The 24196-nt window shown below is 64.1% G+C and overlaps 9 protein-coding genes across 9 annotated transcripts; 4 read left to right on the top strand and 5 right to left on the bottom strand.

The window, feature by feature from the left end:
* Nucleotides 1-37: 37 nt before the first annotated feature.
* Nucleotides 38-1906, bottom strand: Q8F55_001838 (uncharacterized protein; the record flags this gene model as incomplete). The annotated part of the gene is made up of 1 exon (XM_069350453.1): nucleotides 38-1906. One exon carries the CDS (start codon nucleotides 1904-1906, stop codon nucleotides 38-40), a length of 1869 nt encoding a protein of 622 aa, XP_069210839.1.
* Nucleotides 1907-5299: 3393 nt separating this feature from the next.
* On the top strand, nucleotides 5300-10529 carry Q8F55_001837 (uncharacterized protein; the record flags this gene model as incomplete). The annotated part of the gene is made up of 6 exons (XM_069350452.1): nucleotides 5300-5381; nucleotides 5432-6102; nucleotides 6156-6180; nucleotides 6781-7910; nucleotides 7949-9903; nucleotides 9941-10529. 6 exons carry the CDS (start codon nucleotides 5300-5302, stop codon nucleotides 10527-10529), a joined length of 4452 nt encoding a protein of 1483 aa, XP_069210838.1.
* A 756-nt stretch (nucleotides 10530-11285) lies between these two features.
* Q8F55_001836 (uncharacterized protein) lies at nucleotides 11286-12703 on the bottom strand (the record flags this gene model as incomplete). Its single annotated transcript, XM_069350451.1, has 3 exons — nucleotides 11286-12018; nucleotides 12069-12295; nucleotides 12491-12703. 3 exons carry the CDS (start codon nucleotides 12701-12703, stop codon nucleotides 11286-11288), a joined length of 1173 nt encoding a protein of 390 aa, XP_069210837.1.
* Nucleotides 12704-12883: 180 nt separating this feature from the next.
* ATG27 (type II membrane protein) lies at nucleotides 12884-13999 on the top strand (the record flags this gene model as incomplete). Its single annotated transcript, XM_069350450.1, has 3 exons — nucleotides 12884-13111; nucleotides 13225-13415; nucleotides 13603-13999. The coding sequence occupies 3 exons, from the start codon at nucleotides 12884-12886 to the stop codon at nucleotides 13997-13999; spliced, it is 816 nt and encodes a 271-aa protein (XP_069210836.1).
* Nucleotides 14000-14955: 956 nt separating this feature from the next.
* On the bottom strand, nucleotides 14956-15460 carry Q8F55_001834 (mitochondrial 54S ribosomal protein mL49; the record flags this gene model as incomplete). The annotated part of the gene is made up of 2 exons (XM_069350449.1): nucleotides 14956-15114; nucleotides 15179-15460. 2 exons carry the CDS (start codon nucleotides 15458-15460, stop codon nucleotides 14956-14958), a joined length of 441 nt encoding a protein of 146 aa, XP_069210835.1.
* Nucleotides 15461-15812: 352 nt separating this feature from the next.
* On the bottom strand, nucleotides 15813-17357 carry Q8F55_001833 (uncharacterized protein; the record flags this gene model as incomplete). The annotated part of the gene is made up of 2 exons (XM_069350448.1): nucleotides 15813-16979; nucleotides 17292-17357. 2 exons carry the CDS (start codon nucleotides 17355-17357, stop codon nucleotides 15813-15815), a joined length of 1233 nt encoding a protein of 410 aa, XP_069210834.1.
* A 764-nt stretch (nucleotides 17358-18121) lies between these two features.
* Nucleotides 18122-19882, bottom strand: YHM1 (high copy suppressor of abf2; the record flags this gene model as incomplete). The annotated part of the gene is made up of 6 exons (XM_069350447.1): nucleotides 18122-18202; nucleotides 18357-18535; nucleotides 18584-18659; nucleotides 18706-18886; nucleotides 19335-19650; nucleotides 19816-19882. The coding sequence occupies 6 exons, from the start codon at nucleotides 19880-19882 to the stop codon at nucleotides 18122-18124; spliced, it is 900 nt and encodes a 299-aa protein (XP_069210833.1).
* Nucleotides 19883-20344: 462 nt separating this feature from the next.
* On the top strand, nucleotides 20345-21114 carry ATP17 (ATP synthase f chain, mitochondrial precursor; the record flags this gene model as incomplete). Its single annotated transcript, XM_069350446.1, has 5 exons — nucleotides 20345-20416; nucleotides 20500-20627; nucleotides 20854-20915; nucleotides 21034-21053; nucleotides 21100-21114. The coding sequence occupies 5 exons, from the start codon at nucleotides 20345-20347 to the stop codon at nucleotides 21112-21114; spliced, it is 297 nt and encodes a 98-aa protein (XP_069210832.1).
* A 594-nt stretch (nucleotides 21115-21708) lies between these two features.
* Q8F55_001830 (uncharacterized protein) lies at nucleotides 21709-24121 on the top strand (the record flags this gene model as incomplete). Its single annotated transcript, XM_069350445.1, has 12 exons — nucleotides 21709-21754; nucleotides 21856-21923; nucleotides 21975-21987; nucleotides 22023-22053; nucleotides 22096-22279; nucleotides 22416-22741; nucleotides 22808-22834; nucleotides 23032-23410; nucleotides 23465-23503; nucleotides 23556-23649; nucleotides 23704-23827; nucleotides 24106-24121. 12 exons carry the CDS (start codon nucleotides 21709-21711, stop codon nucleotides 24119-24121), a joined length of 1347 nt encoding a protein of 448 aa, XP_069210831.1.
* Between the last annotated feature and the right edge of the window lie 75 nt (nucleotides 24122-24196).

The raw sequence follows: 24196 nt of genomic DNA, 5'->3' as shown, positions 1-24196 counted from the left end.
GAGCAAAGAGACCAAAAGGGAGGCCGGGCGAGGCCGGCTAGACTGACACCGTACGCTCGGGGTTGGCGGTCCGGCGCACCGTCTCGAAGATGCGGAACAAGCTGAGCACCATGTTGCCGCAGTAGAGCAGGAGGGCGATCAGGCAGATGGTGAGCACGCCCGCTTGGCGGCGGCACACGTCGGCGGCCATCTCGCTGGCCTTGACGCTCTCGGGGATGGTGGTGGCGAACGTGGCCGCCCCGCGGCGCGCAAAGGCGACGGTGGCATCGACGCCGCGGTCGTCGTGGCCATACGTCCACCACGGGGCGATCGGCGAGCAGTCTAACGGCGTGTCGATGTAGTCGTTGATTGCGAGCGTCGTCGCAGAGGACCACAGCGCGACAAACAACAGGTCGAGGCAGACCCAGAGCATTTTCGAGCGCAGGCCCCACAGACCAATCGGCCGGCCAAAGTACTCGCGGTACATGGCCAGGAGGACGTGCACCATTGTGAAGGACGAGTAGGCGATGATAAGCGTCGTCGACGGGCCGATCGAGCCCGAGGCGCCAATCTTCTGCTGCTCGTTGCGGATGGTGACTGCCAGGCCGAGCAATGTGGCGACAACGCCAAGGTTGAAAAGACGGATGTAGATGGTGACACGGGCGTCGAGGAATAACATACGTCTGAGCTTTGCCGAAAAGTCGAGATCGTCGACCGGCGCCGGGGCACGCCTGCGCGGATTGAAGAAGAAGGAGAGGAGGGCGCGGGCAAGGGTGCAGTTGTTGCGCACTCGTTTTTTCGGCTTCTCGGACGAGTGCGTGGGCTGTGGCGAAAGGCTGAGCTCCTCGTCGATCCGCTCAAACGGGTTCGTGCGCTCAAACGGATTGTCCTGCTCACGCGACCCGGCAGTCGCCACATTGGCACCCCATGCTGACCCGGGCACCTTTTCGCGAGGGACAAAGTTGCCGCCAGGGGTAGGAGGCGCCAAGACGGGGCGGTAGCGCTTCGTCTTGCGGCGCCCACTCTTGCGCTTTGCCTTCTCTGGCTCTTCAATGGAAGCGTCCGCCGGAGGGGTACGAACGGTCACGCCCCTCGACGCTGGAGTACGCGTCACAGCGGCCGCCTCGTTGGCACTCGTGTCCGTGCTGTGGTCGCCGTTGCCGTTCATACCAGCCATAGTGGCGACGGCTCCAGCCGACTGGCTTCTGCTTAATGTGCTGCCACTGTTGCCCCGGTTCACTGCGCCAGGTGTCGCTCCAAATTCGTCTTCGTACACGCCGTAGCGCAGCGCGTCCTGCCACGATCCGGCATGCGGCCAACCATTGGCGAAGTGCTCACGCATAGGGGGAGGAAGGCGGAGGCGCAAGTTGTTGGTCGAAATGCCGGCCGGACGGCGCTTGTAGATGGGCGTGTTAGTGCCGCTGTGCGCGACACCAGACTCGGACTCGAAGCCATTGCCCTCCTCTGGCATGTGGCCCAGTCCGCGGCGCCCAAAAAGGCGCTGCTGCTTTGAGCGAGTCCGAGGGGTCGTGTATGTTGTCGATTCGGGATCGGTCAGGATGTCGGGCGTAACCTCAGTGCTGCGGCGCGGGAACGAGGGAAGGCCGAAGCTGTTAATGCGGCTGGTGAATCGACCAGGTGAGATACCGTTACCGCTGTCCGACCCCGCGCCGGACTGCGGCTCGGGGGATGCGGTCTGCCGGCCTTCAGGTAAGCCTGTGACCAATGAGATGTTGGCCACTGGCTCGGTGCCAGGTTGAATGGGAGCCGAGTTGGAACGCTGGACCGGCGGAGGCTGAACGGTCAATAACCCGAGGCTCGTCGACGGCGCGATGACCGGGCCATCAGACGACCGGCGGATGACATCTGGCGTCGCGGCGCGGAAGGGTCGGGGGTGGAATAACCTCGCGGCGGCCGCGCGCGTCATGCCTGGCGCCGACCCACCGCTATCCTGTCGTACAGGTTGTGGTGGGTCTCCCGACCCATTTCGTGAAGGCGAGATGCGTTGCGGGAGTCGCAAGGCGCGTTCCTTCTTCCGGAGTTTCCTCCGTCGATCTGCTACTGCCGACGCCACACCCTCACGCCCCGACTCGGGCTCGGTTCCATTCGCTGCGCTGTCTGGGTCGCCGCTGTTTTGTCGGTGGTGGTGAGGTTTAGAGCGCTCTACGCGGGCCCGGATCTTGTTGATACCGCTCTGCGTGAACGTCCACCATGGCACTTCGTCGTCATCCGACTCGTCATCGGCAGAGCCAGAGTAGTCGCTTGAATCGTACGCGATTCGCTTCTTTCGTTTTGCTAGACTTGGCCGGAGTGGGACGACGCCGCGTCGCGCTGTCGTGTCGAACGTTGGTGCGCTCTCGGTCGGCGGTGTTGGGGGTTCGAACGCAGCAGAGGCTGTGTCATGTCAACAAGTCTGCACAGCGAACGGGTGCGGCGTAGTCACACGATCCAAGGACGCGCGCTCCCCTGCCTGCTTCTTGAGGGAAGGCATCTCTGAGCACAGGATATGCCTTCCCCCGCCCACGCAGGCTGCTGCGCGAGCGTCATTCGCTGCCCACCGACCCCTATGCACGCTGCGAATAGTATCGCCACTACGCGGGCCCGTATCCCCCATCCCCCTGCGACTTCGTACTCACGGGGCACGGTTCGAACCTTCCTCTTGGCAGTGGGGCCATTGGACGTTGGAGATGTGACACGGGACGGAGTGGATGGTGTTGTGGAGCCTGGGAGTGGAGACGACGGCCCCGCTCTTGATACGCTTCTCGAAGTGGTGCTTTGGTCGCGTGCTGGCGGCCTAGTGTTGCTGCTCGAGGCCTCGGCGCTGGTGGCCAGGGTGTCTGGTCGAGTTGCCATGTTGGGGGAAGGGGGTGCAAGGAGTGTGTCGAGGTGTGTGTAGTTGCGAGTCTAGGATTTGCGTCGTCCTAGGAGATTTTTTCGTTCATGTACAGGCGGTCATGTTGGAGTCGGAGATGAGATGGACAATGTGTAGGAGAGAGTGAGTGAGAGAAAGAGGAAGTTGTCGAGGTCGCGCCAAGTTGCCATGAACGACAAGAAGGAATAACAAACGGGACGGGCGGTGGGGCGGCGGCGGGCGGCGGGCGGTGGTGGTGGTAAACTCTGTGAGCGGCAATGGTATAGGATAGGTGCCTTGGCGGAGCTTGTTGCATCCAACACGCGTTTCATCCATTCAATTGCTCGACAATATACAACAACGACAACTACGATGCCAAATACCGTGCCCATTGGGTGCGCACATTGTCGACTGGTCGTGCGCGCACAGCATGCACAGTCATAGGATGACATTGCAGCCAGTCAGTCAGCACACCCAGAGCACACCCAGAGCACGCACACCCTCCAAGTCACGCTCGGAAGCAACCAAGCAAGCAAGCAAGAGGTAGCTAGGCACGACCCAGGCCGCCTGCCTGTCGATTGCACCCATTGACGGCCGACGCGCGACTTGCGACGTGAAGATTAGGCGTGCAAGAGGTGGTTGGTGACTGACTGGCCCATACTCGTGTCGGGAACGAAAGGGATGACCCGAGGATAAACGATCGAGCATCCGCCTTCCCTCTCTCTGTCTGCCTTCCCTCCCTCGCTCTCGTAACAGGCAAGGATCTGCACTAGCCAACCCAAAAAGCGGGTCAAGCTGCTCCGAGGTACCAGACGTGTGCGGCAACTACTCTGAGCGGTTAAGCGAAGCATACAGGGAGGGGAGGGAGGGCAAAAAGCGAGAAGAGCAGGGTCGTCGGACAAAAAGGATTGCCTTGGATGATCGACGGCCGATGAGACGAGGACGAGCACGCATGACATGACGACTGACGCGATTCCAGCTGCAAAAAAGGCCACACTGGATACCCAACTGGAACCCACATGTGACACAAGCACCACACGGTGGGAGGCGGGGAGCGAGTCCAGTCTGGAGCATGTCGAGCGTAGAGTGCTCTACAATCCAACGATCCAGCATGTGGAACCAGCAGCCCGCCCTCGTGCTCGCCATGCCAATGCTATCCGAGTCCCTCCCTCCATCCATCCATCCACAGCTCGTCATTCGCATCGAGCCGAGCCGAGAGCACACACTAGCGGGCGGCGGGCGTGATGCGGTCATGTCCGCAAAGAGGCAGGCACTGCGCGGCCTCAATGGGCCATGCATGCATGCGGTGGATGCCCCGCTCTAGGCCCTCATCGGAACGCTTGTAGCCCAGGCAGGCATGGGCAGGCATGGGCGCGCTTCCCAGTCTCCCTGGACCGGCTGGCGCGTCATTGGGGGCGTCGAGCAGGTGGGCAGCATGGGCAGGTTGGTGGCCTCTCGAGTCGTCGGTGCTGCCGACTTCCTTGGGAACAAACAGCAGTTTGTTCGGAAACCTTGTCCGCCCCCGGGCATTGCGTCGTGCGTCGTTACTACCCATTCTCGGCCTTGCTGCGAGAGAGCAAACACATCAACCGAGTGAGGGTAGACGGCGACTGCTTGCTTGCTTGCTGGGTGGCTTTCTACTCCACTCGCAAGCGAGTGAGCTACCTGCAGTGGTCATTCTCCCCGCAGGCACTGCAGATCCATGCATCCCTCTCTCATCCCTGTTCGAGTTGACGTGACGTGCCGAGTCTAAGAGGCGAAGAGGCAGAGGGAGATGCAGCGTGGTAGCGAGCGCCGCCAAACCTTTTTACCCTTTCTTCAGTCGGTCTGTCAGGTGGAAGCAACGACGACGACGACCTGCAGCGACGCGACATTGACTGGCTCGCTCGACATTGTGGCTCAGTCAACCGTGCTCCATCTTGTGCACGACTGCTAGCTACTATCGCCCCGTCTTGCTCGGCTTGTAAAGCATCATTCACCCTACGACAACGGACGGCGCGGCGTGGAACTGGCTGGGTCCGAAATCGCCTCTGCTCTATTGCGGGCACCAAACCCAACCTCCACCTGGCTGGCCCATTCATTGAGCGGCGACGGCGTCGGCGGCGGCGGCGTGCGACACACACTGCGCTTCCTTGCTTCCCTCACTTTACTCGTCGCAGCTACCTACCTACCTATTAGTCGCTGCTGCCATTGTCTCTCTCTCTCTCTCTCGCCTACCTCTCCTTCAAACCCCACAACCTCGACATACACTACACCCCACAGCCCAGTCTGCATCGGCGGCGTCCCTCCACCCCACCGGCACAAGTGCATAGCGCCTCTTTGCACCCACACTCCCCGACGCCCACCCCCACAACTCCAACTACATGCTCGCCGCTCGTCTCTCCCACCATCGTCTCTTGAGCTAGCCGCTCCCTTCCCCCCCTCAAAACTCGCCATCCTCATTGCTAGCCCGCGGACAAGCCACAAGCGATGGCGAGGCCGCGGGAAGGCAGCCAAGACGAAGCCGCTTCGGCGGCTCCAGACGTCAGCTTTGAGGTCGTCGGATCCCGTGGTAAGTCGAGTCTGCGCAAACCCCCAACTCGTCTCTAACCATACCCCCAGAGCACCGCGGCCACAGACGGAGGGCGTCGTCCATCACGACGAGCCCACCTCCCCCGCCTCACGATTTCAACCCGCCTCCAGATTTCCAGTCCGAGTTGCTGCTCCAGGGCATAACGACGTCCTTGCCGCCGAGCTCGACAGCATCGCCGTCGCTGAATGCACTCTCTGGATCAGACCCTGATGACGTGCCTCGAATGGAGAGTCTGCCGACGAGCCCGTTGGTTCCAGGCGGTTGTTCGGGAGAAGGATTCGTGAGCGGCAGCAGCAACGCTCGACCACAGATCCGCGCGCTCCAGCGATTGTCGACCGATTCCTTGCATCGTGCCTCGATCAGCTCGGGGTCGGCTGGGTCTGGAGGGTCAACAGTACGAGATGGTGGTTCTGACGGGGGCGAGATCCTCGCCGCGCGGCGTGACGAGCTCGTCTCCCAATTGCTCCACTCCGACATCGACAGCCCAGACCCGAGCCGACGACCATCCTCGACCTCGGGGTCCTCACCTCCTCAAGATCCTTTCGAGCTGAACGTCATCAATCCGACGCCGCCGACGTCGATGCTGAATCTCAGGGATGAAGCTTTCGTCGATGGTGAGGGCGGTGGTGGTACCATGCGGCCGAGATCGTCGTCGAGAAGTATCGAGGAGGGAGCAACAGTTCATGCTTGGGACAGCGTGGTGAGTCGTGCGACAAGACCAACACTGTGCCCGAGCCATGCTGACGCCTGCAGTGGCCAGTGGCAAGCGCCATGCATCGTACATTTCCGCCAGACTCCGATGGGCCCGTCCGCTTTCCTACGGCGCCCGTGTCTCCCTACGTCACTCCATCCTTTACACCGACAGCCATCGCAGCCTCCGCACAGGGCTTGACAACATCACGTCGGTCGTCCTTCTCTCCCCCACGCCCACCGTCACCAGCGCTGCATAGCCCACATGCACGAGCCACGCCAGACCCACCACAGACGTCACCACAACCTCAGCTCCATCGACCCGAGTCGCACGACTCGTGGCGCCGTGACCCCCCTGGCGTGGCCGGCGCCTCCGCCGCCGCCGCCTCGTTGGAGCGCCTTCCATCAAATACAAGCCCAAACCTGGCAGTTTCGTCTCGCATCTCGTCTCAAGTGCCAAACCTTGCAGAGTCGGGCTCGTCTACCCCGTTGGCCGGCGGCCGAGGTACCACCCCAACGTCGGAAGCGGAGCTTGCCAGGAGCCCACCGCAGTCGTCAGCGCCATCCCTACCTTCGCGTGTGTCACTGCTCAGCCTTGATTCATCTCCAGCGCCATCAGGTAGCCCGAGCGGCATCATCCGGGGCAGATCTGCTGTTCCTGGATCTCCGTCAATGTCCGCTGTCCCAGGTCCGTCTGGTCGCGTCCCGACCTTGGGCACGTCGCCGCCTATTTCATGGATCCTCAACAGTCCCAACCGACCACGCGGGGACAGTAGCGGGTTGCCCGACCAATTCACCGACGCCGCCGTCACGACCCGTCGCGATTCGCACAGGCCGTTTACGCCACCACTGCAGCCCGGTTCGAACCCAAGACGAAGATTGTCGGAGACGGCGGTTCTTCGGCGTCCTCAGGGCCTGGCCCCCCTTGAAAGCCTGCAACCTCCACCATCAACAGTACCCGCCGACAGACAGTCACCAGGAGCTGAGCAGCCGGATTCTGTGCCACTGCTCGACGTGGACCGTGAGGTCACCACGAGCCTCTCGCCCAACATCCCTGTTCGCCCAGGGGCCCCACGGCGAGTCCGGTCGGAACAGGACGCAAGGGGGTTCGCAGGCCAGATGTTCAACATCACCCCAATTGACAAGTCTCTCAAGCGTTCTTCGCCTTCCAGCACAGCCGCCCAACTATTGACCGAGCTCGACTCTCGATCCGATCCCAGACTCCATCGCAAGTCGCCGCGCCGATCAGCAGGCGACCTGCCTCCGGCGCATGACCTGCTGCTCGACACGCGCATGGACTCTGCATATGAGTCGGTGTTCGAAATGGACGAGTACGCGGTTGACGACGAGAATGATGTCGACGACAATGACGTCGGGTTTACACATGCCCAGAAGCACTCTCCCTCGCAGGAACCACCCCAACCTCCCTTGGGGCTGTCACCACCGAGTGACCTCGAGGCGACTTCAGCGAGACTCGCCGCGGCTCAATCGCACCCCTCGACTACAGTGGCGGCAGCACTGGTCGACGAGGGCGATGTCCTTCCAGCCAACGGCAGCCAGATAGCAGAAATGGACGTCACGTTTGACGACGAAGGCCTCAACACTCTGGAACGCATCTTCCTGCTGAGCCGAAGCGAGTATGCTTTCCATCGTGCATACGTTGCACGTGTTCTGGGCGACCTCTTGAGCGACGTCGATCCGTGCGAGTCGGTCGAGTATGTGCTCCCTCTCATCTCGAGCTTCTCACTCGACGAGGACGACTCTGTCAAGGAGGCATTTGCTGTGGATCTCCACCGGATACTGTGGTACTTCTTCTCCGTGAGTGCAGATAGATGTGCTGTCGCTGACTGGAACAGACTTGCCATCTGGTCAAATCCGAGGACGACTATGGGGAGGATGCGTGGAACAGACAAGAGGGTGACCTGGAGGCCGCTCCAGAACACTCACCCCTGTCCGGCAACGAGTCTACTCCCCTTGCCGAGGTCGTCGACAATCGTCCAGAGACAACGCCGTCACAGCCGATGGACGTCCCACGGCCTGCAGCAGACACACCTGAGCCAACCTTTCAAGATGCTCTGCGCGACACACCCATTGCCCCTGCTTCTGGCTCAGCTTCTACACGATACGGCACCTCCTCCACGTACTCGACGGAACCACCTGGTGTCCAGACCCCCGCTACGTCCATGTCGCTTCTGTCATCGGACGAGAATTGTGGGGGCCTGCCACTCGACGTCCTCGAGCTCCCAGCCAGCCCGTCCCCTTCAGCCGACGCCGAAGTCGTCGACAAACCCGTCCTGGCTGTCGATTTCTTCCGACCTCTGCTCGGAACGTTGCTGCTCAGTCAGAACCCTGCGGTCGCAGACCCAGTTCGCAACGGCATCGTCTCGATCATCTCGCGGCTGAGTGGGGCGGGCCCACTATCGGTTGAGACTTGGGGTGCCAACTGCAACCAGCCTGAGCGATCCGAGCGACGGACGTATCAGTCGCAGAATGGGCCACACGCCCACGATTTCCAGCCCTTTGACCCTGACGCGATGGCGCTCGTTGAGCATGAGCTGCTGTACGGCATTGTCCTTGGCGTTGGTACGCTTGCAACCGACGTACCCGACTCGTTCTTTGACGCCGCTGCCGAGCCGGTCATCCTGGACGATGGCACCGAGGTCAACTACAACAGTCGCGACAGAGAGTTTTTCAGACAACAAATGCTGCACGAAGCGACTCTGGGACGCGCCCTGTCATTGTCGTTTATCGGATCCGTCTGCGAGTTTTACACCCCTGAAAATGTGGTGGCGTACGGCTTTGTTGACGAGGTGATACGCGGGCTCGATGGCGACGCCACAACTCGTGCCGAGGCGGCCTTGACAATGTCCTACGTCGCCAAGGTCGTGCCTCCCGAGGACATTGACCGACTGTTGCCCGTGTTCAACGAGTTTGCGCGGGACGAAGACCAGCAGGTCCGACAATCGGCATGCGTGTGCATGCCTGCGCTGTGCAAGCGGATCCCGGACACGACAGCGAGACGCGCCTTTGCGACGTCCACCATCACCGTGTTTATGGAATCGAGTGACGAAGTCCGGTCCGCGGCGCTCGAAGTCCTTGGCGAGGTCATCTATGCGTTCTCAGACGACCCTCTGGGCCCGCCACCCCGTCTCCTCGAAGTCTACCTCGATGATGGCGAGGCATCTGGCGAAGACGGCGGCTGGGACCTCCTGGCGAGCTACAACTTCCCAGGGGTGTGTTTGACGCTCGGACCTGACCGCTGGCCAGAGCTTCGTGGCTTGTTCAACCGCCTCGTCTCTCGCGCGGGAGACCGTGTGCTCCGCACTGTTGCCGCATTCCTCCACGAGCTCGCACAGATCCTGCGACCAGACCAGGTGGCAGAGGACATTCTGCCAGTGTACCGGCGCTGCCTCCAATGCTGCGACGAGATCCGAGAACGGATCTTTGAGCATGTGGATCTGATCCTCAAGCACGTTGACCCGGAGATTGGCTGGCAGTCGTTCAGCGATCTCGTCAACGCGTGGTCAAACGACACGCTTGGAGGCTGGCGTGCACGCGAGCAGCTTGCGCTGCACATCCCCGCATTCTTCGAGACCTTCCACAGCCGCGCCCAAGTGGCTGTCGTCCTCGACATGATGCGAAAGGCGCTGCGCGACCCCTTTGCGGCTGTGCGTGACGCGGCGACGTTTGCCGTCCCTCTGTCGTACGAGACCCTTCGCAACGACGTAGCCGAGGAGCACGGCTCTGCAATCAAGTTCCACGACATGTTATTGGACCTCGCGTTCAGCGACCGATTCCGGCACCGTGTAACGTGAGTAGACAAAGCTTTGCCCCGCTGACAACGCCAGCTTTGTCCGCTGCCTTCGCGAGTTTGAGCGGCCACCGCCAAACAAGCCAGCGTTTGAAAAGTTCTTTGTTCCTGCTCTTCCGCGGCTCAGCCAGGACGTTGTCGATGTCCGGCTGGGTCTGGCACAGTGCGTGTCAGACCTGTTTGTCCTCGGGGCATTCTATGGCGACCGCAAGGTGCCCGTGCCGGACACTGTTCGCCAGCTCGCTGCGCAGCTTGCCGAGGACGACTCGGCCGACGTGCGTGACACGATTACGCGCGTCGGGGCCGACAAGTGGGTCGTCGAGGCGTCTGCCCCGGCAGCAATGGAGTTGGCCATCACCGAAGACCCAGTGTCGGTCTCGCCTGCCGTCGACGGAGCGCTGCGTGAGCGACGCGAAGCCAGCGAATCGTATCGCGAAGAGAAGGAGGGCGGTGCCGATCGCCACCCGCGCGCCGCGATATCGTCGCCCGTGATTCCGAGCCAGGAAACCGACTGGATGGCTTTGGGGTCGCCCGGCGACGACGACCCCAGCGGCGTCGACAGTGCGCAGGCCACGACGACGGACCCGTTCGCCGCATCGTTTGCACGAGCCACAAAAGATGCCTAGTGCTCAACCTCGCCTAACCCCCACCTCGGTCTCGCCCCCATCATCTTGACCCCTCACTACACTACAATCATCCCCCACGCATACAAGATACCATCTTGGACATACCTAGCCTGTCGCCGTGTCGGGTCGGCGCCGCCCGCGGGCGCCACCCACCTGTATCTCTGATTTCCGTCTCGTCTGTGATTCCGGGTGCGCAATAGGCGGCCCGAGGATCCCACCTGTTTCGCATAGCGCATAGCACGCACACTACACGATGAGAGTCATCAATGCACTGCTGATGAGTGAGGGCGCTGATGAGTGGGGGTGCGCTGATGAGTGAGAAGGCGCTCCACAAGTTGGCGTGTGAACTTTGGCATGCTGGACGCGAATAGCAATGACACCACCGGCCGACTCGTACGCCGGTGCGTCCCCCGCCTGCTCCACTGCCTCGTCTATGCACGCCGCGTTCTCGGCTGCACGAGAAACGCATAGAGACGACCTTCAAATACACGCAGTGCGTATCCAGCACGGCGGTGCGCAGATGCCCCGCGCCGGCATCTGCGCACAAGGGCCGCCGCGGCGGCGCAGTCGCGACATGAAAATCAAAATCAAAATGGGCGGTTGGCGGTTGGGAGGTTCGGCGGTTGGCCGGGTGTGCCGTGCTCTGGGCCGGCATGCGTGGCTTGGCACGACGGCGGCGAGCAACAGCGGCCACGGCAAGGAAACAATGCGTACATGCTCGTCGTCGTGGTGATACAGTGCTCGCCCCTCTCCCCTCTACTCGGCCTTCGGCGCGGGCGCGAACAGGTCGTCGGGCACCCTGCTGCCGCCGAGCGCGCCGCCAAACGTCAGCTCGTCGGCCTCGCGCGCGGCGGCAACCTTGGCCGCCTTGTCTGCCTTCGCTTCGGCCGCCTTGGCCTCGGCCTCGGCCCGGCGCTTGATGTACAGCGCTGAGCCGGGCGTCTTCTCGGGGTTGGCGCAGCTCTTGAGGCGCTTGTCAATCTCCTTGATCTTCTTGATGTCGAACGCGCCGCTCCCCGCGTCGCGGATCACCGCTTCAATCTCCTTCGTGAGGCGGAGCAGGTCTTCCAGACTCGTTCCGTAGGGCAGGCCCGCGCCGTCCGTCGCCTGCGCGGCCGCGTACCGGAACTCGAGGAAGCCGTCGACGAGCTCGGCGTTGGCGATGCGGAAACACGCGAGCGCGACCTGGCTCGGCGCGTACACGAACTCGGCGTCAGTGTACCTGCTCCACTGGAGCCGGTCTAGCGCGGCGGGCAGCGCGCGCTGGATCGCGTCGATGGGAGGCCGCGCCTGGTCCTGCAGCTCGAGGCTCCAGCCGCGCAGCGCCTTGTCTGCGCCGCGGACCCAGAACTCGAACGAGAGCGACTGGGCGACGAGGAACTCTAGGTCCAGCACGTCGGACGGCTTGAAGCCCTTGAGCTTGGAGACGAAGACGTCGATCGGGACAGGGTGGTTGCACGTCTTGGACGCGAGGAAGATGCATGTTGGCCTGGGCGCGGCGTCAGCTTGCTGGCGCCTTGGGGTCCGGCAGCCACCCACATAATGCTCTTGGGGTGCCACTCCATCACGCTGTTCTTGAGGTAGAACCGCTTCATGTAGCTGATGGCCGTGGTCTCAACCTGCTCGGAGAGGCCGAAGCCCTGCCTGCAGATGTCGCTGGCTTGCTTGCAGTAGAAGCGGACGAGGAGGAGCTCCTCGTCGACCGAGAGGTAGGTCGTGGGTGGTGGCGGGTCGGTGAACGCGTGGCCGAGGGAGAGCTGGGCTTCCTGCGGGGGTCAGCGGCGTCGCGAGGGCTCAGCGAGCGGCGAGCGGCGAGCGAGCTGGCAGGGCACCGCGGTCGTGTGCGGCGGTGGCGACGGCACCACCGACACCAGCGCCGAGTCTCGCGCCCGACGCCCGACAACCCCGGCCCCAAGGCCACGCCCCGCCGCTCGCCCCGCTCGCGCCTCGCGCTTACCCACCTTCTCCGCCGCCATATTCCGCTTCGTCACCTCCTTACTCTTCTCGTTCAGCTCGGCACGCAGCGCCGCGAGCCGCGCGCGCGAGTATCGCCAGTGCCGGAACTGCGAGCTCTCGTGGTACGGCGACTCGCCTGCGCTGCCCGCCTGCGCTGTAGCCGGCGCGGGCGTCGCCTCCGCACTGCCGCTTGCACTGGCGCCGTTCGAGATGGCCATGGGGGGTTGGGGTTGCAGCTTGTTGTTGCGCCGCGTTCAAGACCTTTTGTGGAGGCCGCCGTCATGACATTGGCGGGACCAAATCGCGCCGCCTGCCCTTCGCCTGATCGACACCGAGGTAATGTCGCCGCTGTCACACCGTCATCACGTCCACCTACACCACCCACCCCCACCCACACCATGCGCATCCGGCCCCTCGCGCTCCTCCTACCCCTCGCGCCCCTCGCCGCGGCCTGGTCGTGCGACGACGTCTCGGCCGACGGCGTAAAGTACGACCTGTCAAAGCTCGGCTCGCGGCGCCAGGCGAGCCGCGAGACCGACTCGCCGCCGACAAAGAACGAGGCGCGCGTCCAGCTCGACATCTGCGGCCTGCTCGGCAAGGCGGGCGGCGTGCCCGACGAGGACCAGGTGGGTTGGCTGGGGGAGGGCCGGCGGCATGGGCGTGGACCGAGGCCGCGCTCGTACCCTCGCCCGCACGGCAGCCCTCGCCGCACCGCACGCTCGCTGACGCTCGCTCGTAGTGCCCAGAAAACACACGCGTCTGCCTCACGCTCCACAACCACAAGGAGTCGGCTGGCGACAAGGACCGCGTCACGGGCGTGATCCCGCTGTGGACGGACCAGACGCTCGACTCGGACATCAGGACGTACAAGCAGGGCCGCGACGGCGACGGCGGCGTGCAGATCAAGGTCAAGGCGCCGGACTATGCTGGGTGAGTCGGCGTACCGCGCCGCGAGCCGTAGGCGAGCGGAGCGGGGTGCGGCGGGGGACAATGCGTTGCGAGGTATGACCAGCGACACGACGCTGCGAGGCATCGCCGGCAGCCAGCTGCTGCCGCATGACGGCACCTCTCCCGCTCCTCCTCCCCCCTCCCCCTCCTCCGCCACTAACACCCCCAGCACGCCCCAGGCCCTGACCCTCACGCTCAAGTGCGACCCCTCGGCGACCGACCCAAACCCCACCTTTGACAGCTACACCGACGGCGAGCTGAAGCTGAGCTGGTCGACCCCCGACGCGTGCCCCGCGTCCTCTGGCGGCTCCTCGTCCTCCGGCGGCGGCTTCTTCTCCGGGCTCTGGTACCTCATCAAGTTTGTCTTCTGGCTCGGCCTGTTCGGCCTGCTGGCCTACTTTGTCATCGGCGTCATCTACAACCACCAGACGTACTCTGCGCGCGGGTGGGACCTGGTGCCGCACCGCGACTTTTGGCGCGAGCTCCCGGGGCTCACGCAGGATCTCGGCGGGCACGTGTTTGGCGGTCGTGGGGGCGGGCGGGGCGGGTACAGCTCGCTTGGTTAGTGGGCGAGGCGCGCGCCAGCGCGCCGAGCTGCGAGCAGGGTACCCTGCGATCTACAGTGTCGCATGCATTCATAGAGCACAGGGGTGGGCGGGCGGTGGGCGACAAAACACACAGTAGGCCAGATCCGCGCTTGCCGGCGACCACAATGCGTCGTCTCACAGCAGCAAAGCGCACAACGCTTATCCCTGCGGACGGCAGTGCGTTGTGCTAGCGTCAGAGAACGCGGCGTGCCGAGGCACTCTGGGGGTGCAGGCGCGGCGTCGGCGCGGCGTTCCAGGCCGCCGACGTGGTGGTGGTTCGTGTGCGCGCGAGCAACGCCCTACGGCTGCGTCAGGGTGTGATAGTGCGTTGTGCGGTGACACAGCGCCAGTGGAGTGGCCGTGGTGGAGCAGATGTGGCTGCCGACATAGTGTGGGAGTGTGGCGACGTTGTGGGTCACACGGTGGGGGGGTGGGGATGCCGATGCCGATGATGCCGATATCGGTGGGCCTTGGCGGCTGTGAGTTAGGTGCGTTCTGGCTCGTGCGACCGCGCAGACGAGGCCGGGGGTTAGGTCGCCGTGAGTGGGTGAGCGGCAGATAAGCCACGGTCAGCGGGTCGCACGACGGTCAGCAGCATCGCTCCGTCCGTCCTTGCACCCGCATCACACCAACTCCTCCACCCCAACCAACCCCAACCAGCCCAAACCGCAACCGCAACCCCAACCTCAACCCCACCCGCCAAGTACAATGCTGCATGCCAAGTGTGTGGTGAATGTCGAGCCGGTCGAGCCGGCGAGCCGGTCGTGGCCGTGGTCGTAGAGAGGGTCGGAGGTCGGGTCGTCGGCGAGCGTCGGGGGTTCGGCAAGTGGCCGTCAAACGCGCAGCGGTGCCCAGAATCGTCCCGGCTCACCGCCGCCTCGCTAGCGCTCGTCGGCGGCGAGCAGGCCACGCGCGCTGCGCGCGCTAGCCCGCGCCTAGAACCCCCGCATCTCCAACCACCCCTTCACCTCGGCCACCCACCGGCCCTTGACCTCGACGGCGCGGGACGTGTGCCGGAGGGAGACGCCAGGCGGGCGGGTGACGGGGTCGATGTGCCCGTCGGCGAGGAAGCGGGCGAGGTCGTCGCGCAGGAGCTAGCGGGCGTCAGCGAGCAGTCACCACAGCGCGCCATCACAGCCCACGCCCACGCCAACCCACCTCGGCAGACCCCTTGATGCGCCGCACAACCGTCACGTGGTTGGTCCCGCCGTTGCGCACGTCCGAGTACACTGGCAGCTGGCCGGTCGCGGTGCGCTCGACGATGTAGCGCGTCTTGAAGGTCGGCGTGAGGGGGGCGCGGGCGGCGGGAGCGGGGGAGGGGGCGGCGGCAGCGGGGGTGGGGGCGGGAGCGGTCGCGGCGGCGGAGGACGCGCGCGCCGAGGCAGGCAGCGCACGTGCGAAGAGGAGCGCGCGGCGGGACGACGTGGCGGCGGACAGCATTGCGTGTTGGGTGTTGTTGTGTGCTGTGGACGACTTTTTGGCGCGATGGTCACGAAGGCGAAGACGACCTGGCCCGACTTTTGAGACGCAGATTTGATCCCGCCGGCCCGATTGGCAGCGGCGTGGACTTCAACGTACGCGGTGAAGGAGGTGCTCTACTGCTCGCTACCCACCCCGCTCACACCCACGGAGCACATGCTGCGCATGCGCTCCTCATTACCCCGCTCACGCCCTCGCGCATGCTGCGCATGCGCTCGCTTTACTGCTAGACCTATGCATACTACACATCACGTCCGCGATTACCAGCACCCCGCCTCTACAGCTTGGCGTGGGCACCCTCCCCTTCACCTAGTCAAACACGCTCAATGACCATGGCAGTGGCAGCACCACCACCGTTGCAGATGGCAGCAACACCCTTCTGTCCGGGCTTGAGCGAGTGGATCAGAGTGGCAACAATACGGGCACCCGAGGCACCGATGGGGTGGCCGAGAGCAACAGCACCGCCCTTGACGTTGATCTTCTCAATGGGGATGCCGAGAACCTTCTCGGTGGCGACGGGGACGACCGAGAACGCCTCGTTGAACTCCCACAGGTCAATGTCGTCCTTGGTGAGGCCGGCACGCTCAAGAGCAATGGGGACGGCGACGGTGGGGGCGGTGGGGAAGTCGATGGGCTGGACGGCAGCGTCGGCGTAGCTGAGGATCTTGGCCAGGGGCTTGAGGCCCTCCTTCTCGACAACGTCGCCCGAGGCGAGGACAACGGCGGCGGCACCGTCGTTGAGGGTCGACGCGTTGGCGGCGGTAACGGTGCCGTCCTTGATGAAGACCGAGCGGATCGAGCGGAACTTGTCCTTGAGGAGCTTCTTGTAGTCCTCGTCCTCGGAGATGACAACGTCGCCCTTGCGCGTCTTGACGGTCACGGGGGCGATCTCGTCGTTGAAGAGGCCCTTGGCCCACGAGTCCTGGGCACGGTTGTACGACAGCTCGCAGAAGTCGTCCTGCTGCTCGCGGGTGATGCCGAGCTCCTTGGCAGTGTGCTCGGCGCAGTTGCCCATGGGGAACTTGTTGTAGACGTCGAACAGGCCGTCGACGACGAGCGAGTCCTTGGTCTCAAAGTTGCCAAAGGCCGCGGGCTTGCGGGGGAGGAGGAAGGGCGCGTTGGACATGGACTCCATGCCGCCGGCGATCATGACGCCGCGCTGGCCGAGCTGGATGTTTTGGGCGGCGAGCGTGATCGACTTGAGACCCGACGCGCACACCTTGTTGATGGTGGTGGCGTCGGCGCCGATGGGGAGGCCCGAGGCGATGCCGACCTGGCGGGCGGGCGACTGGCCGACGCCGGCCTGGACAACGTTGCCAAAGTAGATCTCCTCGACGCGCTCGGGCTTGACGCCGGCCTTGTCGAGGACGTGCTTGACGGCGGCCGTGCCGAGCTCGGGGGCCGAGACGGTGGCGAAGACACCGTCCTTTGCACCGATGGGCGTGCGGGATGCGCCGAGGATGTAGACGGACTGGGTGGACTGGGTCGTCAGCACGAGTAGCACGAGCGCGCAGCGCGAGTGCGCGAGTGCGCGAGTGTGGGAGGCGGGGGAAGGGAGGTCGGCACGGCCGTCACTCGGGCAGAGCGCCGCCGCTGGCATCCACGCCAGGCAAGCCGACGCGACCAGCCCGGCTTCCGCCATCGCCGACGCCGATCGCGGCTCGACAAGCGCGACGCGACCACCGCGGCAGAAGTCGGTCGCGTCAAAGCGACTTTTTTTTCCCACCCCCTCCCCCTCCCGCCAAAAGCGCAACCGCGACCCGACCGCGCTGCGCGCGGTCTCCAAACTCACCATGGCGCGGGATGCGAAAGAGGGGATGGACCGAAGAGGCGAGGCGACGGCGCGGTTGAAGAGCATGTGGAAGGAGCCCTCGTACGATTTGGGCGAGTCGTGTGGTTTGCGGATGGGGGGGTCGGTCAGGGACGCGTGGCGAAACCGAGGCTGGTCTGTGGGGCTGGCTGGGGGGTGATGGGACGACTGGACGACTGGCTGCTGCCTTTTGGTCGATGCGATGGGATGAGTTGGTGATTATCAAGAGAGCAAGAAGTGTCGGCGCTCTTGGGGTGGATACATATGCGCCGGCGAGCATGCAGCGTGCGTGGTGGGGTGGGGGCCGGCGCCCAGCTGACCGACGTTTGATCCGGAGTTGACGAATGCCGACCCAGTCATGTCCCGCCCGGCTCTTTGAGACGCGCGCCTAGCCGAGAGACGGCGGAGTGGCTCACCCGCGACGACCCGCTCAACTTCCAGCAACGGCCCTCGCTCTCTCGGCCACGCTCCACGACGGACCTTTCGGATTTGCAGCGGCTGCGACAGGCCATGCTGCCTACTGCTGTCATTGTGGTTATCTACGAGACATGCACATCCCGACCCTGGCACACCTTGGCACTCTCAACCGGGCCCCCGTCCACCCACACCACACCACCCCCACGACATCATACTTATCAATGCATCGAGTGGTGCCAGGTGCCAGGTGCCAGGCTCAGGCTCTAGGTGTACATGTGCATAGCAGCAGAGAGCAACTGCCACTAGGCAGAGTGAGAGGGGTGGGTATTGCAACAGTACCGGAAGAATACGAGGCAGTCTCCAGGCTGCCTCCTCTAGACAGACTCGACCTTAGCTTAGACGTACTTGCCAAAGAAGGGGATCAAGCTCTGCGCCAGCGTGTACGAGAAGACGAGCTTGGGGCCGACGACGAGGATCTGCGCGCGTCAGCAAACAATAGATACGGATAAACCGGCCGCGATGCGTCACTCCGGTCATCAGACCGAGATGGGGCCTCAGACCGAGATGGGAGTCGCATCCCACCGAGTCATGACCGACGTGCCGTTGCACTCGGCATCGGCATCGACTCACCTTCGGGGTAAGACCCTTGAAGAACGATCCGAGACCCTCCGTGCGGACCATGTCCCGGATGATGGCGGCGCCCGACAGGTTGGCGTTGAAGTTGGCGTTCTGGATACGCGTCTTGACAACGTCGAGGGGAGCAGCGACCGTGATCGAGGCAACGGCGCCGGCAATCGAAGCGACAAAGTCTGGTGGGTTAGATTGGCACAGACGCCCGGCTCGGCGACGCCACTCACTCTGGGTCCAGGTCGACTTGGACAGGTCCTCAATCTGGAAGAGCCACTGCTTGGCGGCGGCCGAACCACCGAAGAGCTGGGCCGTCAGTTCTCTGCAACCCACTTGTCTCTGTCCAACTCACAGCAAACGATCCGGGAGCGTTACGAGCCATGGTCCATCCCCAGCCGCGGTAGAGCGAAGAGATACCCTCCTCGGTGATGAGCTTGAAGAGGCCACGGCCCTTGAGCGCGTCGGGGTTGGTCTGCATCTTGATCTTGAGGACGTCGAGGGGGAGGAGCACGACCTCTCCGATGCCGGTGAGCCTGTCCGTGCGTTAGCCGATGTCCGGGCGGGGTGCGAGATCTGGGCGTATCGGGAGGGAGAAGAATTTTGAGAACGAGGTGGGTGCGGGGGTGCGGGCGACGACGTCGGCAGGCACTGCGCCGACACCAGTCGTATCGGCATCACCGCAGCACCAGCAACGCACTCGCGAGCGCACCTGCGACGGATGCCGGGCGCGACAGCAGCTCCGGAGCTGGCGCCATATTGCGCGAGTCGACTGCCCGAAGCAAGCACGACTCGCACTGCTGACGCTGAAGCTCCGGCTGGTCTGCGAGCCGGAGCTTTGCAAGCTCGCGCTTCCGTGCCACCATGAGCGGGGCGACGCCCGCCCGCCGCCCTGGAGCTTGCCTTCACCTCACGGCGTCGGCTCGCCCCAGCCCCCTGCCCCGCTCCCCAACATTCCCGGTGGCCCACCCACACCACACTCACGATCCAGCCGACGCCTGCATGAGCAGCTGGCCGTTCTTCTTGCCAAAGGTCTCGCGGAACCACGAGCCGCTCGTCTTGTCGATCACGTCGCGGAAGTATGGCTGTCCGCCAAACTTGTAGACGCGCTGGGCGACCTTGTAGCCGGCGGCGTAGCCGAGGCCGGGGAACAGCGACATGAACTTTGTGAGCACGGGGGCCTGGGCGGCATTCTTGAAGATGATCTGGTTGAGGTTGCCGATGGAAACGTGCGAGCGGTTCGACATGAGACGCTTGGCGATCGTGTCGACCGGGTGGAAGACGAGGAGCTCGGCGATGCCTAGGGCGCGGTTAGCATGGGTACGGCGGTGTGGGGGAGGTCGTGCCAGGGGTGGCGGCGATGGCAGAGTGGCTCGGGGACGATGGCTGACGCGCCGCCATCACACCACCGACTCCGCTCATCACTCGGAGCCACCACTGATTTTCGACGGCGCGCCAAACCTACCCGAAGTGCCGGAGCCCAGGATGCGAGCGGTGCCGCTCTCGCGCTTGAAGTCGCCAGGGGGGGACATGTTGCTGCTGCTTGTGCTGCTTTTGGGGGTGTAGTCTAAGAGTCTAGGAGGAGGGTAGATGGACGCTGATGCTCGTCGCTGCTGCCTTTTTTCTTTGGCCCGAGTCGTTTCTTATCCGAAAGTTGTGATTTACTGGTTGCTCGCTCTCCCCACGAATCAAGTTGGCGGGGAAGTGACGAGCCCAGGAGCCAGGCACGGCGGCAACACGGCCACGGGCAACCTCGGACCGGCTTCACCCTACGCGAGTCGCGCCAGTGCCACTCTGGCCACGTGGCGGGATTTCCCGGAGAATGCAAGTCTGCCAGCCTGGCTGGGGACGAGAAGTCACCCAGGACGACAGACACCCTTCCTCGCCCGCCTGTGCCCGGCCGACCACTCGCGCTCGCTCGCTCGCTGCCCCGCTCAACGTCGTCGACACCTCCAACACCATCCAACCCCATCCCCCACTCACCTCCCAAAACGATGTTCGCCTCCGCCGCCCGCCGCTCCCTCACGGGCCTCATCCCCCCCAAGATCGCCACCCCTGGCGCCGTCGTGCGTGTCGAGTCGCGCGCCCGCGTTGCTCCGAGCCGTCCCGACGGCACATGTTGGCCATATCAATACTAACCACCTCGCAGTCGTCGGGCACCACCTCGGCCCGCACCCAGGCCGTCATCGACTTCTACTCCAAGCTCCCCAAGGGCCCCGCTACCGAGGTCTCGGGCGGCATCCGTGGCCGCTACTTTGAGGGCAAGAACGCTTCGGGGTTGGTGTCAAGGACGGGTGTGGTGTCGCGATGGGACGGGACTGGGCTGGACGGAGGCCAGGCAGCGCGGAGCATGAGAGGCTGCGGCGTGGGCAGGCATGCTCCCCGTCGTGAGCCTCGTCGCTGTGCTGTCCTATCGCCTGCCGCGCCGCGTCCAGTCCAGCCCGCCATCTGCGTCATTGCCGCACCTCGACTCCCGGCCACTTCGCCTGCTAACACCCCACAGCAAGCCCATTGTCGCTACCATTGCCGCTCTCTTCCTTATCGGCTACACCATCGACTACCAGAGTGCGTCGATGCGTTGGATTGTTGTTGTTTGCGTGGCATCGCTGACTTTTGCTCCCTCCGACCTGTCCGACGTTGCCACGACCCGGCCTCACTCGCGATTGCTTTTCCTCACTCACAGTGCACCTCAAGCACCACAAGGTGAGTTGCCAGCCGCACGCCACGGACTCCAACTGACACACGACAGAACGGTGCCCACTAAGCGCATTAGAGAGTATACTGAGCGCGGGATGCATTAAGATGGAAACGGCGTGGGGGTGGGAGAGGGAGTCAGATGGGAGGGGTACGAGGCTCCGACAGCGTCAGCGCGCGCGCGTCGCCATGGAGACGTTGTCTGGCGTGCGGCAGCGGTAGTTTGAGGCAGAGATTGTCCGTGGCGAGTCGTGTTGATGACGGAGCGGTGGCCGTGGCCGTTGGGCGGTGAAACGGCGGCGAGGAGACGTGCGTGCGCGTGAAACGCAGTGTGCGGGGGCCGGGTGTTGAGGCTGCTGCTGCTGCTTGCTGATGCTGCTGCCGCTGTATGCACTCTGGCCACTCTCGCCGCATTCAAGGCGTGATTCGTGCTGCGCCGGCGGCGTGACAGCCTGAGACAGTCAATAGACGCGGCGTCGGCGGCGGCGCATTCGGCGTCGTTGTGCAGAGTCCCGCCCACCTGGCCCCTAGTCAGTCTCCAACCATGCTGTCATGACGCACGCACAGTCCGCCCGTCCGCCCGTCCGCCCGCAACGCAACGCTCGATGCATTCATCGTCGCGTCGACAATGCATCATCACTTTCCACTCTAACTGACTGACCAAATGGCACCGCCCAGCCCAGACAAGCAGAGCGTCGTGCTCATCCTCGGTGCGTGGTCTGGCGCGCGGCTGGCGGCTACCGGGCGGCTCGTGCCTCCGCTGTCTTGCTCCCCGCCGCCGACTCGCCAACGCACGCCGCTCACACCCCAGGCGGCACGACGACGGTCGCGCGCGCGCTCGCGACCTACCTCCTGCAGGGGGACGAGCCGCGGGCCCAGGTGAGTTGGCGGCCACGCCGACATACGCTCGCATGCAGCTGACGCACCCAGTTCGTCCGCCTCGGTGCGTTGCACCTCCCCGCCAACCGCTAACCCCAGCCGACCGGTTCTCCGTCAGCCCACCGACGACGTGCGTCCGCCCGTGCGCACGCAGACTACGGCTGACGACCAGGTACATTGACAAGGCGTTCCTCGAGCTGCTGCGCGACGACGCCGCGCGCCTAGAGTACCGCCAGGTCAACCTCGGCAACGTTGAGCGCCATGCCGACCTGTTCACGCCGCCGGCCGAGCGCGGCACCCACTTTGACCTCGTGTTCGACCTCACCGGCGAGATGGGGTTCGATAAGCCCGAGCTGGTGAGTGGCGCGCAGCTCGGGGCGGGGCTTGCCGGAACCGTCCCACTTGCGTCCTTTGGGCGCGGCGCGGGCGTCGCGCACGAGCACGAGCAGGAGCAGCCGGCCAAACCCGTGGCGACTTGCTGACTCGCCCCAGCTCTTCATCACAAACACGTACCAGCTCGCGCTGAGCCTCGCGACCAGCGCGGCGCGCCTCGCCCCCGAGCACCGCCCCAGCGCGTACGTCCGCCTCCAGCAGCCGTTCTACGACATGAAGTCGCTCGCCGGCGCCGGGCACGCAGAGGGCGACAAGCTCAAGCCCGACGGCGTCCGCGGCCGCTGGTGGCACGAGACGCTGCGCGGCATCGCCCAGATCCCAGACCTCAACTTTGGGGTGGTGCGCTCGGCGGCGTGGTACGGGCCTGGGGCGTGGGACACCGAGGTGGTGCCCAGGCTGGTGGTCGGGCACGTGTACTCGTATCTGTGAGTGGCGCGCGAGCCGCGAGCGCGCGAGCGAGCCGGAATGGTGCGAGTCGGCTGACCTGCCAGCGGCGAGGAGATGAAGTTCCTGTACAAGTGAGTGTGGGCTCGGTTCGTGGCGTGCGAGGCGGGCGGCGCGGTGTGACCTCGCACCCTCGGCGATCCTCGGCACGACGCCACCTCATGCGCACCTGCCCAGCCTGCCTGCTGCACAAGCACGCGTTGGGTAGACGACGACAGCGCCGTCTCGTCTCATACGCACCCATGCCTTCCCCCGCTCACGCCACACCCAGCTCCGACCTCCGGATCAACACGGTCCACGCCGTCGACATTGCCCAGGCGCTCTACCTCACCGGGCTGTGGCTCGCTGCCACGCCCCGGGCCCAGGCCCTCAAGGAGGCCGGCGTCCCCCTCCCCTTCCCGTTCAACCCCCCCTCCACGTTGACATTCTCGCTCAACTCGCACAAGCGCACCTCGTCCTTCACTGACACGTGGAAGACGGTCAAGACGGTGGTCCCCGAGGGCGAGGAGGTCGTCGCGCCACTGTTCAACGTCACGGATGACGAGGATTCCACACAGGGTAGCCTCGCCAAGGCAGTCGCCGCCGTCTGGGGTGTCAACTTTGGGTTCCTGAGCTCGACAGTAGCGACCCTCGTTCAGCAATTTGCCAAGGTGCATGGGCGTGGCGGCAGGGTCAGTTGCAGGGGTGTCGAGCTGACATGTAAGACCGACTTTAATGAGATGGTCGAGGATGTAAACGAAAAGGTGAGTAGGAGGGCGAGGCGACGCGAGGCATACACACCAGCTCACGCCACAGCACGTCGAGGCATGGTCTCAGATGCTGGCAAAGTCGAACCCGCCTATCGAGTCTACGCCCATCTCGCCGTTCCTGGACGCGCACGCATTCCGAAGTGAGCGCGTCTTCTCACATGCCGCCGATCTGATGGCTAACACGACGCGTTCAGAAATGGCAATCCACCTCGATGGGTCGAAAGCGCGACGCGTCTTGGGCTACAAGCCTGCGCGGCCGCGGGTCGAAGTCGACGAATTGAAGACGATTGCCCAAGGGTTCCAAAAGGACAACATTTGGTGAGTAGGCTAGCTACTTGTGTTTGTGTAGCGGATCTCGTCCAAAGTGGAAGCCCCAGAAGCATGACCCATGGGGCAGGGCGGTGACGGGGTGTGCAGGTGTGCACAACGGCAGACTAGGTGCGGGAGCCGGAACAGAGGCCGCGGGACGAGGCTGGCCGTGCAAAAGGAGGGTGGTGGCGGCTGCGGACAGAGGGAGGCCAAGAGGGCTCTGAGGGCTCTGAGGGCTCTGAGGGGACTTGAATTTTAGTGTGCAGCCAGCTGACGCTTGCCCCCAGGCCTACACTTTCGTAGAGGAGTAGCACTTTCATCTGCATGGAAGGCGGGGAGGTGGGGGATCAAGGTTGTGCATAAGGTACTGGATTTGTA

The sequence above is a fragment of the Vanrija albida genome (assembly GCF_041260175.1).
Source record: "Vanrija albida strain AlHP1 chromosome Unknown contig_2, whole genome shotgun sequence".
Lineage (NCBI taxonomy): Eukaryota > Fungi > Basidiomycota > Tremellomycetes > Trichosporonales > Trichosporonaceae > Vanrija > Vanrija albida.
The sequence above is the reverse complement of the archived record's forward strand: the minus strand, read 5'-3'. Positions and strand labels throughout refer to the sequence as shown.